The 16,898-nt window shown below is 42.4% G+C and overlaps 1 protein-coding gene across 11 annotated transcripts in view; it reads left to right on the top strand.

Moving 5' to 3' along the window:
* The window catches only part of hao2 (hydroxyacid oxidase 2 (long chain)), a 137,176-nt gene extending 120,530 nt beyond the window's left edge, over positions 1 to 16,646 (top strand). For 10 of the 11 annotated variants that reach the window (XM_059968392.1, XM_059968389.1, XM_059968395.1 and 7 more), the window contains 6 exons: positions 8,729 to 8,880; positions 10,793 to 11,076; positions 11,846 to 12,064; positions 13,522 to 13,680; positions 15,101 to 15,170; positions 16,082 to 16,646. In XM_059968392.1, coding sequence (XP_059824375.1) covers positions 8,729 to 8,880; positions 10,793 to 11,076; positions 11,846 to 12,064; positions 13,522 to 13,680; positions 15,101 to 15,170; positions 16,082 to 16,137 — 940 coding nt within the window. In that variant the 3' untranslated portion in view covers positions 16,138 to 16,646. The other variant, XM_059968384.1, reaches the window with a different exon arrangement.
* The last annotated feature ends 252 nt before the right edge of the window (positions 16,647 to 16,898 follow it).

Here is a 16,898-nt window from a genome sequence, read left to right as displayed (position 1 = left end):
TGAGAGGGAGGGCTTCTCCTCATACTGCCACTGTCTCAGTTCAATATCTGAAGAATTCCTAGGTTACTTCACAAGCACCTTCCATTCACATTCAACTAACTTAAAAGTGGCCAAGAATTCTAATCAAGGTCCAACATTTTAAAATGCAACAGGCTTAATTGAGCCCATGGATCTCTGAAAATAATTTCTGCTGCAATTCTCTCCAATAATTTTCATGTTGATTTTAACAGGAGGATTGCAGGAGAAACAGGCTTTTGATCTTCCATCAGAGACATGACGTTTGCTACTCAAAATCTTGAAGATTTCTGTTCAAGCAAAGACTTAATTTTGATCTATGTACCTTTTTTATGATACAATTCTGTCATTTCTATGGCTTTAATATAAGTTGATATCATATGTGCAGTTATTACTCCTTATTTGGTGTAAAAATGTTACAGAAATTCAATGAACAAAATATATTTGTTTTCTTATTCACTGGAATCTTGTTACCCTTTTCCAAAGGCCACTTTTACTGTATTAGCAATGTTAAATCCATGTAAGGATACCATGGTGGACCATTTAAAAGACAGAAACAGCCCCATGTTGTTGTTAAATATTATTAGTGAAATTGCAAGTGAAAGTAATCCTTACATCCTGACACAACATTGAACCTGCCAATGCCTGCTCACTCTTATTTCATTATTCCATTCATGACTTCTTTTCCTCATTGTGCACATTCATTCATTTGAAACACTCTTCTGTTAATCTGCCTATATTCTCCTAGTATTTCCCAAGTTCTTCCTTAATAGTCCAATTCCTAACAAAAACCTGTCTTTGCTCTATTAAAATATGGGGCTTTACACGCTGTAACTGTGAAAGAATTGAGTAATATGTAAAGCATTCCAAGAGCAGCAGTATAAATCTCTCCCAGCCCAGGATTCAACCATGATGTGTTGGTAATTCATGAACAGCCAGGTGAGCTGCTGTGGTCATTTGGTCCTGTAATACAGGCAGTCCCCGGGTTACGTATGAGTTCCATTCCTGAATTTGTCTTTAAGTCGGATTTGTACGTAAGTCAGAACAAATACATCCAGTATTATTTAGCGTCAGTTAGTCAAACGTTTGTCTTAGTATATAGTATATATTTTACCTTTCTATGCAAATAAAACACTTAAGAAACGTATGTATTCCAATAATTAAACCACTGTGTTGCTTAGTAATAATTGTAGCTTTCCTCAGGGCAGGGCCTTTCACGTACTCCATTATTCTCACTATATCCGTTATCCTTTAAAATTGTTCCAATCGTTGACTGAATGTAGCCTAACGCTTTTCCAATGACCGATGGCGTTTCACCTCTTTCCAAAAGCTTTATTATTTCCACGTTACTTTCAATCGCAATCGCTTCCCATCAACGGAACAGAAACACTGTGGGCAGCGGGTCCTGAACTGCACCGGCCCCCGAGGTCCGCTGGGTCCTAAGGACCACCGCACTGAATTCCCCGGGTCCTAAACTCCACCGCACTAAGACAGGTTCAATGGGACAAATGAGGGCTGTGCTGGGTTTGGGTATTTGATCCTCCACAACATTCTGTGTGGGAATTTAAACTGGAGGTGGCAGTGTTTTTTTTATGAGGTCGAGTTGCGAGCTTGACATCAACCCGGCACGGATGGTACAGGAGTCACTGGTTTGACATCAACCCAGCACGGTAGTGGTCTGTCACTGGATTGAGCTCGGGAAACTCCGTTCTCCAGCCCAGTGCTGATCTCACTGCACCACCAGCCAACTGGAATGGGGGGTGGGGGGGCAGGGTCAGGGTGAACCTTACTAAGAAAAATTTAAGCGAAGTACAAAGTTAAACACTCAACACAGTGTCAACAGCAATGATTTAAAATGGTGGATGGCGTCGCGATCTGACTTAAAATGGCGGATGGCATTCCCCTTCCTCGGTTCATAAGTACAAGTTGTCCATAAGTCGGACGTTCATAACTCGGGGACCACCTGTACTTCTCTTTCCTCCAAAACCGTGCATCACAGACAGCATCTGCTACAGATAATGGCTTACTCTCAATGATAAACATTCTTACCATCATATTAGTAATGGCAGAAAGTCAGGAAGGTCTGTAATGTACCACATCAACATAATTTCTTTTCTTAATTTATTCTCACTCCACTTCAACTGACCAGCACTACAGTGACATAAGCCGATCAGTTTATTTCACTGATCTAATGTTCCACCAGAGTCTGCCCCACCCATCAAAGATTCGAAGTATATTTATTAACAAAGTATGTATAAACTATACAGCCTTGAGATTTGCCTACTTACAGACAAAGCAGAATACCCAAAATAAACCAAATGAAAAATAAAGACCAACACCCAATGCGCAGAAGAAGAGAAAAAACACAAATCATGCAAATAGTAGATGCAAGCAACAGCATTCTGAACCTAATTGAGTCCGTAGACCCTGAATCCCTGAGTAGGCCCAAAGCCTCAGTTCATCATGTAGTGGGGCAAATCGCCACACATAAAGAAATGTACAAAGACCAGCATAAACATAACGCAGCAAATTGCAGCCTCCACTTGGAACCCTGCTGGTCACATGCTCAGAGTGGGATCCAAATGGGCCAGGAATCAAAACCTCATCTCCTTCCTCACCATGGGTTACCACTAATGCTATTGGTTTGTTAAGTACAATAAAACATAAGCTCTACACTAGGCATGGGCAAGCTACGGCCCGTGGGCCATATGCGGCCCGTTAAGCTTTTTAATCCGGCCCGCAGAACTTGATGAAATTATATTAATAAACCTTGTTAATGTTTTTTCCCTGCGTTTCTGGCGTTTTCCCAATAGATGACGCACTCTATATACATTGACCTTTGTTGAGGTGCAGCGTATTACTCCACATTTGCGCTTTACTCTTTGTTCGGCTCGACCTATTTGTGTGAACAGGCGTTCAGCGTCATGAACATCAACAAAGCCAGCCACAGATCTAAATTAACTGACCAACACCTCAGATCCATCCTGAGAATCGCCACAACAAAACTAAATCCAGACTTTGATGCGCTGGCTAAAAAGGGAGACCAACAACACTGTTCCCACTGAAATTAAAAATAAGTTTCTTCGTTGTGTTATGTAAAAAATGCATTTGAAAATATTTTTTTCAATATGCCTTACATGTTACATGTCATTTCTGTTAAGTGGTGGACATGAGTAGTGCGCAGGTGCACGTACGTTCTCAAAATAAAAAATGCGCTCCAGATCAAATAACGCACTCCGCATACTGGCGCGCTGTCACTGTTCTGTCTTTGTGCTGGTCGTTGTTGAGTTTTGGCACAGGGGACAATTGAATAAGAAGGAGCAGAACAAGTAGACCTGCATCTCCTACCGTTTTTGAAATAAAGACAGTCAGGAGGAGAGTGATGATGATAATATCTTGAAGGATAACAGAATTTTCAGTGCTTTAAAATAATAACTGTTACTATTAAAAAAGCTGTATTTTATTCATTTAATTTTCAGTGTTTTAAAAGTCATTTCAATAAATAGCTAAATACCATGGGACTTCAAAGACAGATATTTTGTTGTAATGCATTTGTTCATTTTCAATTGAAATTAAAGCACATGTTTTCTACATATCCCATGATATTTTATTTTCTCTTATGAGGTGTATTACCAAAACACTCCGTCCATCTGCTCCTGGTCCGGCTTCCCTGTCAAATTTTAGAACCCTTTGTGGCATGGACTAGACATCCAGCAAGGTGGAATGAGAAAATTTACAAGGGTGTCGCCAGGGTTGGAGGCCCTGGGTTATAAGGAAAGATTAATGGGTTAGCACTAGATTCCTTAGAATGTAGAAGATTGAGAGGAGATTTGATAAAGATATACAAAACTATGAGGGGTATAGACAGGGCAAATGCAAGCAGGCTTTTCCACTGAGGTTGGATGGGACTACAACCAGAGGTCATGGGTTAAGGGTGAAAGGTAAAAAGTTTAAGGGGAACATGAATGGAAACTTCTTCACTCAGAGGGTGGTGAGAGTGTGGAACGAGCTGCTGGCATAAGTGGTGCATGCAAGCTCACTTTCAACATTTAGGAGAAGTTTGGTTAGGTACATGGATGGTAGGGCTGTGGTCCCAGTGCAGGTCGATGGGAGTAGGCAGCTTAAATGGTTTTTGGCATGGACTAGATGGGCCAAAGGGCCTATTTTTTTTGCTGTACTTCTCTATGACTCTATGAGCAACAGTTCTGTGGGCAAAAATGCCTTGATCATAAGAGGTCAGAGGTCAGAGTAAGCTGATTCAAGCTGACAGGAAGGTGGCTGTGACTCAAATAGCCATCCGTTACAACAGTGGTGTGCAGAAGAGCATCTCATAATGCAAAACACGTTGAACCTTGAAGTGGATGGGATACAGCAGCAGAAGATTACAAACATACACTTTATTAGTTATCTAAGGAAAGACGTCAGCGTCGAGCGTGCACTTTAAAAGGCAGGACCTCTTTTCAGAGCGGGCAGCAGAGTCCGTGGAAGCAGAGTCCTGGGCTTTGGTTAAGTGGGCTTCGGCGTAAGCCTGTGTGATGGCTCGCTGAGGGGAAGAAGGTAAGGTCGCTAGGTGCTTTTTAGACTTATTCTATTAATCCAGTTCAGGTATGGGGGAGACAGTCAGAGCAGTGGTGTGCTCCGTATGCAGTATGTGGGAGGTCAGGGTCAACACAGTTGTCCCTGATGACCACACCTGCAAAAGGTGCGTCCAGCTGCAGCTCCTATCAGACCGAGTTAGGGAGTTGGAGCAGGAGCTGGATGAACTACGGATCATTCGGGAGGTGGAGGCAGAGATAGATAGGAGTTATCAGGAGGTAGTCACACCAAAAAAACCAAGAAGTAGGCAGATGGGTGACGGTCCAGAGAGGCAGGGGGAGCGGGCAGTGAGAGCAGAGCACCCCTGCGGCCATTCCCATTAACAATAAGTATACCGTACTGGATACTGTTGATGGGGTTGACCTACCAGGAATGAGTTGTAGTGGTCCTGCCTCTGGCACAGAGGTTGAACCCTCAACTAGAAAGGGGAGGAGGGAAGAGAAGAGAGCGATAGTTTTAGGGGACTCTATAGTTAGGGGGGCAGATAGGAGATTTTGTGGGGCAGATCGGGAGTCTCGGATGGTATGTTGCCTCCCTGGTGCCAGGGTCTGGGACATCTCAGATCGGGTGCAGGCTATTCTTGAGAGTGAGGGCATGAACCCAGATGTAGTGGTCCATGTAGGGACCAACGATGTAGGTAAGGTGAGTGAGGGGGTCCTGCTTAGAGAGTTCAGGGAGTTAGGAGTGAAGCTGAAAGGCAGGACCTCCAGGGTGACAATCTCGGGATTGCTACCTGTGCCACATGTGAGTGAGGCGAAGAATAGAATGATTATGCACATTAATACGAGGCTGAGAGCATGGTGCAGGAAGGAAGGGTTCAGGTTTTTGGATAATTGGTCTTTGTTCCAAGGACATTGGGATCTGTTTCAAAGGGATGGTCTACATCTGAACCGGAGGGGTACTAACATTCTTGCAGGAGTATTTGCCAGTGCTGCTCGGGGGGGGTTTAAACTAGATGTGCAGGGGGCAGGGATCCAGATCCAGAGGGTTGGTCAGAAGGTGCATGGGGTTAAATGTGTACAAGGTTTGGGTGATCTTGAGAAGGTCATCAAAATTCAGGGTGCAATTTGCCCGATGGAAGTTCAAGGAGCTGGGTTAGGTACAGTAGACAGTGTTTTAAGCAAAGAGAGGAGGAATGGGCTAAGAATTCTATACTTGAATGCGCGTAGTGTCAGAAATAAGACAGATGAGCTTGAAGCTCAGGTGAAAATGGGGAACTACGATATTGTTGGGATAACGGAGACATGGCTGCAAGGGGATCAGGCCTGGGAATTGAGTGTACCAGGGTATACGTGCTATCGTAGAGACAGAAATATGGGAAGAGGGGGTGGGGTGGCCCTGTTGGTGAGGAATGAGATTCAGTCCTTAGCAAGAGGTGACTTGGGAACAGGGGAAGTAGAGTCTGTGTGGATTGAGCTGAGGAACAGTAAGGGTAAAAAGACCCTAATGGGTGTTGTGTACAGGCCCCCAAACAGTAGCGTGGATATTGGGTATAAGTTGATTAGGGAGTTAACATTGGCATGTACTAAAGGTAATGCAGTCGTTATGGGAGATTTCAACATGCAGGTGGACTGGGAGAATCAGGTAGGTGCTGGACCCCAGGACAGGGAGTTTGTGGAGTGTCTAAGGGATGTATTTTTGGAACAGCTTGTGCTTGAGCCAACCAGGAACGAGGCTATTTTGGACTTGGTGATGTGTAATGAACAGGAATTGATAAGTGATCTTGAAGTAAAGGAGCCATTAGGAAGTAGTGATCATAACATGATAAGTTTTTATCTTCAATTTGAGAGGGATAGGGGCAGATCAGAGGTGTCAGTGTTACAATTAAATAAAGGAGACTACGGAGCCATGAGGGAAGAGCTGGCCAAAGTTAAATGGGCGGATGCCCTGGCAGGAAAGACAGTGGATCAGCAGTGGCAGATATTCTTGGGCATAATACAAAAGATGCAAATGCAGTTCATTCCAATGAGAAGGAAGGATTCAAAGAGGGGGAAGGGGCCACAGTGGTTGACAAAGGAAGTCAGAGATTGTATAGCATTAAAGAAAAAGAAGTATGACAGGGCTAAGATGAGTGGGAATACAGATGATTGGGAAAGTTTTAAGGAACAGCAGATCTTAACTAAAAAAGCAATACGGAGAGAAAAAAATCAGGTATGAGCTCAGTCTCGCCAGGGATAAAAGGGGATAGCAAAAGCTTTTTTAGCTATGTGAAGAGAAAGAAGATAGTTAAGAACAATGTTGGCCCCTTGAAGAATGAATTGGGAGAAATTGTTATGGGAAACAGGGAAATGGCAACAGAATTTAATGCATACTTTAGATCTGTCTTCACCAGGGAGGACACAAGCAATCTCCCAGATGTATGGATGGGCCAGGGTCATAAGATATGAGAGGAATTGAGACAGATTGACATTAGGAAAGAAACTGTGATGAGTAGACTGGTAGGACTGAAGGCTAATAAATCCCCGGGTCCAGATGGTCTGCATCCGAGGGTTCTAAAAGAGGTGGCTCAGGAAATTGCGGATGCATTGGTAATCATTTTCCAATGTTCCTTAGATTCAGGATCAGTTCATGAAGATTGGAGAGTGGCTAATGTTGTCCCACTTTTCAAGAAGGGAGGGAAGGAGAAAACGGAGAACTATCGCCCTGTTAGCCTAACGTCAGTCGTGGGGAAGATGCTTGAGTCCATTATTAAGGACGAAATAGTGGCACATCTAGATGGCAGAAATAGGATTAGGCCGAGCCAGCATGGATTTACCAAGGGAAAATCATGCTTAACTAATCTTGGAGTTTTTTGAGGGTGTAACAAGGATGTTAGACGAGGGTAGGCCAGTAGATGTTGTGTACCTAGATTTTCAGAAGGCATTCGATAAGGTGCCACATAGGAGATTGGTGAGTAAAATCAGAGCTCATGGCATTGGGGGCAGGGTTTCAACATGGATAGAAAACTGGTTGGCAGATAGAAAGCAAAGGGTAGCAGTGAATGGGTGTTTCTCAGACTGGCTGGAGGTGACTAGTGGGGTACCACAGGGCTCTGTATTGGGACCACAGCTCTTTACGATTTATGTCAATGATTTAGATGAGGGCATTGAAAACTATATCAGCAAGTTTGCTGACGATACTAAACTGGGTGGCAGTGTGACATGCGAAGAGGACGTTAGGAGAATACAGGGAGACTTGGATAGGCTGAGTGAGTGGGCAGATACTTGGCAGATGTCATTCAATGTGAATAAATGTGAAGTTATCCTCTTTGGAAGCAGGAACAAGAGGGCAGAGTATTGTCTGAACGGTGTCGAGTTAGGTAAGGGAGAAATGCAAAGAGACCTAGGAGTCCTAGTTCACCAGTCAATGAAGGTGAATGAGCAAGTGCAACAGGCAGTGAAGAGGGCAAATGGAATGTTGGCCTTTGTTACAAGGGGAATTGAATACAAGAGCAAGGATGTTCTTTTGCATTTGTACAGGGCCCTGGTGAGTCCACACCTGGAATATTGTGTACATTTTTGGTCTCCAGGTTTAAGGAAGGACATTCCGGCAATTGAGGAAGTGCAGCGTTGATTCACTAGGTTGATTCCTGGGATGGCAGGGCTGTCTTACGCAGAGAGATTGGAGAGATTGGGCTTGTACTTGCTGGAATTGAGGAGATTGAGAGGGGATCTGATTGAAACGTTTAAAATAATTAAAGGATTTGATAGGATTGAGGCAGGAAATATATTCCAGATGTTGGGAGAGTCCAGTACCAGAGGGCATGGATTGAGAATAAGAGGTCAGTTATTTAAAACAGAGTTGAGGAAGAGCTTCTTCTCCCAGAGAGTTGTGGAGGTGTGGAATGCACTGCCTCGGAAGACGGTGGAGGCCAATTTTCTGGATGCTTTCAGGAAGGAGCTGGATAGATATCTGATGGATAGGGGAATCAAGGGATATGGGGACAAGGCAGGGACTGGGTATTGATAGTGAATGATCAGCCATGATCTCAGAATGGCGGTGCAGACTCGAGGGGCCAAATGGTCTACTTCTGCACCTATTGTCTATTATCTCCTATACCTAAAAAAGTGACCACTAAGTGTATAATTAAATGGATCAAGGAGTTTAAACTAATTTCTCACGTTTGGTAACTTTGCAGGATCCGTCTGCGTCCCCGAATGCTGAGAGATGTTTCTGTAACAGACACGAGGACAACCATCCAGGGCACAGAGATCAGCTTTCCCATAGGAATTGCGCCCACTGCTTTCCACTGCATGGCGTGGCATGATGGCGAGATGAGTACAGCTCGTGGTACTTCATCACCAACATCTTCTTTCAAAAAAGATAACTACTTACTTACTTGATTGTGATGTGTGAACAAAGGTGTACTTGCACAGGCATATAACACAATCTTAATGTACCTTTTGGGTGTCATATTTATTTCCATTAGTTACCAGGATAACTGATTAAATGAGTCATCAAAATCAATTGACTAGAAAGTTTAAACCCAAGAGACCCTGCAGGTGCTGGAGAGATCTTGAGCAAAGCACATGAACTGCTGGAGGAATTCAGCAAGTTAAGCGGGGAATAAGCAGTGGACGTTTCAGGGTGAGAACCTTCATCAGAACTGGAAAGGAAGGTGTTGTTCCCACAATCTGAGTTAGGCCTCATCGTGGCGGTAGACGAGGCCACAGGCAGACATTCCAGAATGGGAATAGAAAGTCAAGTTGAAGTGGGTAGCCAGCGGGAGATCCTGCTTTTATGCGGCAGATGGAGCAAAAGTTCCCGACAAAGCAGTCTCGCTGATGTAGAGGACTGCACTGGGAGCACCGGATACAGTAGCTGATCTCAAGAGACTCACAGGTGAAGTGTCACCTCACCTGGAAGGACTGTTTGGAGCCATGAGTGGTAGTGAGGGAGGAGGTGTAGTGGCAGGTGTAGCACTTGTCCGCTTGCGGAGGTGTGTGTCTGGAGGGTGATCAGTGGGGAGGGATGAGTCTGCCCCCTCAATCTCTAGTCCTGATGAATAGTCACAGTCCAAAAGTCTGTTCATTTCATCCTACAGATGCCACTTGACTTGCTGAGTTCCTCCAGCATTGTGTCTGAGTGTGTCACTAAAATGTGCGTGGTATTTTCATGCCCCAAACAGAAGATGATGATGAATAATGAATGTGTCCATAATGCCACCATAATGAATGTGTCCAATAGCTCCGGTGCAGGAAATACACATTCATGTTGATTTTGATGATAGTGTGGTGACAATAAAGTTTTAGTTCTCCTGGAAAGGAATAGGGTGGCACAACCTGGTGTCCCACCTGCTGTGACATGGTGTCAGTCACTCATACCACTGTGTCCTGGAAATATACAGCACAGGGCATCCGAATGCAAGTACGTGGCAAATTACTGCAAGGTGCTTTCCAAGAATACAGCAATGTGAATAAAATGTCTGAACTAGTTTCTGATTTTAAAAGATGCCTTAAATATTCATGAAGCAGGATAAAAACAGTAGTTTTTCTTGAGCTGAGATGAATGTAATTGGAATTGGTTTGTTATTGTTATATGTACTGTGATACAGTGAAAAGCTTCCTTGTCTTTCATGCTGTTCCTACAGATCAAATCATTATACAGTGCACTGAGGGAGAAGATAAAGCGATAACAATACAGCAGGAAGTGTAATAGCCACAGAGAAAATGTAGTGCAAGTAAATAATAATATACAAGGTCATATTGAGGTTGACTGTAAAGTCAGGAGTCCCATTTAGAGAAGTAGGGAATTATTTAATTGTCTTAAAACAGCGAGGCAGAAGCTGTTCTTCAGACTCATGGTCCTGTACATATTCTCATGCTTTTGTATCTTCTCTCTGGTGGAAGAGGGGAGAAGAGAGAGTGTCCTGGATGGACGAGATCTTTGAATATGTTGCTGCTGTTTTATTGAGACAGTGAGAAATACAGATAGATTCCAAGGAGGGAAGGCTGGTTTCTGTGGCATGCAGAGCTTTGCAGTTTCTTGCGGTCACTTGCCGAACAGTTGTAATACTGAACCATTGTGCATCCCAATGGGACGCTTCCGTGGTGCATCGATTAAAGTTTGTAAGGTTCGATGGAGACATGGCAAATTTGTATAATGTGTGTAAGATACCAATTGATGGAGGACTCTAACACAATCTTTTCAAAATCCAGGTTGTACAGTCCACTTAGAACAAGTTAAAATGTTTTTCTTTTAGCTGCTGAAGCCATGAATACTTGCTACATTGCCAGCACATATGCTACCTGCTCAGTGGAGGAGATATCAGCAGCAGCTCCAAATGGATTTCATTGGTTTCAACTTTATGTCTACCCGAACCATAAACTGTCAGAGCAGTTAATACATCGGGTGGAAGCATGTGGATACAAGGCCATTGTCTTAACCGTGGATGTCCCTTATACTGGAAAGCGGAGAAATGACATCAGGAACAACTTTAAGCTACCACCTCATCTCAAAATGAAAAACTTTGATGGCCTTTTTGAGGTATAAATGGTTCAAGGTATTTAGGGTGATACATTAGCAAAGCAGTTAGTGCAATGCTTTACAGCAGTGATCAAGATTGAGGTTCAATTCCTGCCACTGTATGTAAGGAGTTTGTATGTTCTTCCCATTACTGTGTGGGTTTCCTCCGGGTGCTCTGGTTTCCTCCCATTTGGGTTAGGGTTGGTAAGTTGTGGGCATGCTATGTTAGTACCATAAGCATGGTGATACTTGTCCCCAATGCAATTCTTGATCTGTGTTGGTCGTTATCCTCGGTGTCACATTGTTTGGAGGGGAAAGTTAAAGTCTCCCCATCCGTAATTGACAGAAATCCTCTGAAATGTCTAGATGCAGATGAAGCTAGGAGACAGTTGAGATGATGACTGCTGACTAATCAGCTTGTACGTAGGCAAGATTTAACACTCATGAGCAAAAAGTGGGCAGAATAGTGAGCGCTTTGAAGAGAGATGGAAAAGGGATGTAATCTACCCCATTGCTCTATCTGCACCATTTCCTCCTCGTTCTGGCAACGAGCTAGTGATGTAAAGCTAAGGGTTCCATTCTGCAACGCCCAATCTTTAGGCAAGAGTTTGGTGCAGAAGACCTCTGTCTGAGCCACTCTGTAGACAGACTCAGGCGAAGCACCTATTTCAGACCCTTTTGCAATATTAGATCACTGTATAAGATCCTCCTGTTAAATTTACAGTACAAATAGTCTCCTTCTACTGCATGTACTATGCTAATTTCATGTGATTGTTTATTAACCCAACAGGAAACTAACGACATTGGGCTGTATGAAATAACTGCTCATTCTTTAGATCCATCAATCTCTTGGAAAGATATTTCCTGGCTTCGGTCATTAACTCGACTACCTATAATTATCAAGGGTATTCTGACCAAGGAAGATGCAGAGCTGGCAGTGGGACATGGTGTTCAAGGTATCATTGTGTCAAACCATGGAGGGAGACAACTTGATGGAGGGCCAGCTACGGTCAGTTTATCTAACTCTTTTTTTCTCTCACACTGCATTGGCATTTCCGTCTTGTGAGTTTCAACCATGAACAACAGCTTGCCTGGAAATGCCACATTTTTTTCCCCTCACAGAGTTATAGAACTTTGCTGGCAAGGCGAACAAGTATTGCTTGCACCTCAGGGCCCTTAAGAAGGGGAAACCCAGCTGTCTGCCTCAGCTACAGTTCTGTGGTTAGTTATATACCTTGGTTGGGTTGTGAGTTCCAGGATTCATAGCTAAAATCCTCAATGCAAGTTTGGGAGATACTATTTAAAAAAAAATCATGGTGAATTCCTGTTTTGCTCTCGGAAAGAGTAAATACTTCTAATCAAGCTTTGTCATGAATGGTTTCAGGTTCCTTGATAGTTGCTGTGCCAGTGGATGGTATTCTGTTAAGCTGACAAGTGCCTTGTAGATAATGGAAAGAATCTGGGAAGTCAGGAAATGAGGCACTCACTGCAAACTGCCCTGTATCTGACACACTCTTGTGTCCACATTATTTCTCAGACTAGCCCTGTGAGGTTTTGGTCAAAGCTAACTCTACATCTTGAATTTGATAGCAGGGAGTTTCAATAATGATAGTAATGCCATTACATGTCAGGAAAAAGGTTATTCACACACTGTCTTGTAGAAATTTGTGTGGTATTTGCTGCTTACACTCCCCAATCTAATTTTGTCCATGCTTCACTTTCTAAAGAAATGTAAATGAAATTCCAGCCATCCATCGATTTTCACTGAACAAGTTCACATAAACAACAAAGGAAATAACTTTGCTTTTGGTAGTGGCAGGATTTTGTAGCTTTGACAGCTGGGAAATTCTCTTACTCAAAATGTTCCAGTACAGTATATAACCATTTTAGATATTGCCTGTTGTTTTAACCTTTTATCCAGTTGTTATCAAGTAAAGACATGTCCAACATGGCTTCCGGTCAACCCTGATAATGTGCTGAAATCCTGCAGTGAGGTTTAACCCATAACCTCTCAACATGCCAGCAGGAACAGTGCCTACTGAGCTAAGCATAGTTTAAGAACTTAAACTTGTAACATCACATCAGCAATTTGCTTTACTGAAATAGCTTCTAAAGTGTGAAGTTAGCTTATGTTGCTTAACATGGACTGGCGTGGTATGTTAGTAACTGTTAGTAACAGGCAACAACAGTTAATTGTGTTACAGGAAAACCACCACTGTGATTTCACTGCAGGGATCTGCTTAAGGTAAAATTGACGGGTCAAAATGTTTGGTTCGTTATTGTCCAAGCAAAGGAGATTTGTAATCCTTTTCTTTCTAGAAAGCCTAAGATGTTATAGCACTTAACTTTGATGAAAGTTTGTCATTTTTTATTTAATTATAAACAAATCTAGAAATGATGCCACTGCAATAAATGCCAGACAGAAGGCTGGAGTGAGAAAGATAATGCTTGTTTGAATGTTTGCAGATAGATGCCTTATCGGAGATTGTGGAAACGGTACAAGGAAGAATTGAGGTTTACTTGGATGGAGGAATCCGTACAGGAAGTGATGTTCTGAAGGCTCTAGCTCTCGGAGCTAAGTGTGTCTTCATTGGCCGGCCTGTGGTCTGGGGGCTTGCCTACAAGGTAATTGATGATTTTTTGCAGCCAGCCTTCAACTTCTCCTTGCTTCCATTGCACCCTGTCAGAGGAGAATTTGGGCATCCTTAAATCTGATGGAGCCCAAGCAGATTTGAGAACAGGTGAACAATTTTCCTTAAATGATGGGAGACATAAAACTGCCTACTTCACAAACACCTAATCAGGGTAATGTTTCAAATTAAAGGATTTACAACATGGAATTCCCACAGCATAATTTTTTTTCTCAATCTATACTTGCTTTCCTCTGTGTACTCAATAATAGCTACTTGGTATAAGGGAGTGCCGATTTTAAAGAACTTGTCAAAAGTTTTTTTTACAGGAGAGTGTACAGTTAAAAGACAAGTAAGGGGATGTAAGACAAAAACCTTTTTGAGCTTAGGTTTTACATTGCCCTTCTCTGTCCACTGTTACTACTTCATTCGTTTTCCAGATACTCCTAAACTCTCCTCCTCTTCGTCCAGTGCTCATGTACTCTTCATTCCTCTGTTCACCACCCCTCTGCTCTTTGCTTATTTGCCATGTAACATGTTGCAATTCCTACTTAACTCCCAAAATTTCCAGTCACTCCCCGTTCTCCTGCTCTCAAATTCTGGGTTTCACTGATCACTTCCTCTGTCTTTTACCGTTTAGACTGGTGGAGTAAGACTGATGTGGTTTATTAAAACTAACTCAAGGTATGCATCTGGATGACAATGGTCCTCAAGCTCTGTGTAATTCTGCAATATAACCCCTGTATGAATTCCTTCATTACTACAAAATGTCCCTTTTATTAATATGGGCAGTATTTGTGAATAAGGATTATACACTCAAAGGTCACTTTATTAGGTACACCATTGCAAATATCTAATCAGCAATCAAATGCATAAAAGCATGTAAACATGGGCAAAAGGTTCAGTTGCTGTTGTTCACACCAAACCAGAATTGGAAACAAATGTGATCTAAGTGACTTTGACTGTGATTGTTGGTGCCAGACAGGGTGGTTTGAGTATCTCAGAAATTGTTGATCTCCTGGGAGTTTCATTACATAGCAGCCTCTAGAGTTGACTTCCAATGAGCAGCAGTTCCGCAGGTAAAATAAAAACCTTATTAATGAGAGAAGTCAGAAGAGAATGACCAGACTGGTTCAAGATGGTGGGAAGGCAACAGTAACTGAAACATGTTACAACAGTGGTGTGCAGAGGGGCATCTCTCAATGTACAACACAGTTAACCTTGAAGTGGATGGGCTATGGCCACACCTCTACCTAATAAAGTGGCCACATATTCCTATCTGAGAAACAGAGACAACTATTATAGTTTTTACCTACAAAACTGAAAAGTGTGTGTTTATACATGTGGCAGGTCTGGAATGAGGAAATAAAAAGGCTTTACAGAAAAATGAAATAATAAGTGCATTTTCCCTCTAGGGTGAAGAGGGTGTCAAAGAGATTTTGCAGATACTGAATGCTGAATTTCGTTTATCAATGGCTTTGTCTGGTAAGATCCTGCAAAAAGATTGCCGCCTTTACTGACTAAGTACCTGAATGGATCAAAAGAGACCACAAGGGAGCTTAACTTGAGATGGGGCGCATTAACTGTGTGTGTACAAGGTTACGTGTCTAAAGTTTACAGCAGTGGCTCAGCAGTATCATTCCATCATCTGCAGAGTTGTTCACTTGGCAAGTTTCCATCTCAATCACTTTGCAGTCAAAAGTTTTTTCCAGCTCCAATCACTAAAGCACATAATCTATGCTGGCACTTAAGGGAGGGCTGTCTGCCTTGGAGGCAGTGTGCTGGTAAAGGAGAGTTGCACTGTTAAGACTGCAGATAATGCACCGTTGAGAGATTCTGCACTTGCTGGAAATCTTGAGCAACACACACAAAATGCTGGAGGAACTCAGCAAGTCAGGCAGCATCAATGGAGGGGAATAAACAGCTAATGTTTTAGGTCAGGACCTTTCATCAGAACTTGACTGGTGTTATCTCATGCTTATTTCTCTCGCAACCAGGAGATAGTGGTCTTATTTTTCCCCAAACTAATAAAATGAATGTCCTTGATAACTCAATTTACTAATTTTGGAAATATATTATAATACATCTTGTGCCAAATGTTACAAGTGGTAAAAGCTTTCACAAGGTTATCACTGATTTCTAAGAAAAATACAAAATTTGAAATGATTTTCAGAACAGCTGCATAGGGGCAGACAACCTCCTTTTTCTGAAATGACAGCAGTTGTAAGCCTCATGGTAAACTTTGTATCTTGGGCAACTCTGATCCGACATCAGACAGAACCAGGTGATGGAGTGTGGCTCCTATAAGAAATATGCAATAATTCCAAGATGTTAACTTGAGTATTAACTGCAGATGGGTTTTATCTCACTTCTCCAATGTACTGTCTCCAATGCAGGTTGCAGAAATATCTCTGAGATCAGCAGGAACCTCATTCAGCTCTCCAAGCTTTAGAGTGATTCCTGGAATAGTATCAAATGGCACACCTGGATTGGGACTACCACTGCTGGGGAATCAACCTAGCTAGAAGGAAGAGATAATTTTGGAACCAAATTGGAATCACTGTAGCGAAGAAAATAAACAAATCAGAATATATTGATTAAGTTTAATTTGCAATGTCATAACTGTTGAAGCATACCTTTATGAGAAATAATTTTTATCTTTTTCACATGTATAGATGTTCTTTATCTGGAACTTGAGAATTAGACTCACGTTAATGTTATTTCTCTCTGCAAGCCCCTCTACCGCCTTTCCTTTTCTTTTCAAGTTCTTCACACTATCCATTATTTCGCCATTATTTTTCTGTATCTTCCAGTCTTTACGTCAATATTCATTTCTTCCCCCATCTCTGTTAAAGTTTTTGGAAGATTTGAATGTGCTGTATAATTGTGATTTATTGATTTTTCTGGTGCATTTCTGTATTGAACAAAGCTGCACGGATTAAATTCTATTCAAAACCACAAGTCATAGTGGTGGAACCAGAAAGTTTCTTTTGCAAATGGAACTTGATTATGCTTACTTTTCTGTTCTATGCCCTGAGTTTGATTGTAGTAATGCCAGAGGAACGGCATAGTTTCTAACGTAGGAAACTGAATGTAAATGTTCATAATTTCACCGCTGGAATCTGTTTTTCAGCTTTCATGTCATTCTCTCAAGACAGGTGAGTATGAGTGAGATACAGTGGGGCACATTTGATGCCTGGATACCTGTGCCCA

The sequence above is a fragment of the Hypanus sabinus genome, chromosome 4 (assembly GCF_030144855.1).
Source record: "Hypanus sabinus isolate sHypSab1 chromosome 4, sHypSab1.hap1, whole genome shotgun sequence".
Classification (NCBI taxonomy): domain Eukaryota; kingdom Metazoa; phylum Chordata; class Chondrichthyes; order Myliobatiformes; family Dasyatidae; genus Hypanus; species Hypanus sabinus.
Note: the sequence above shows the minus strand (reverse complement) of the source record. Positions and strands in the feature narration are given on the sequence as shown.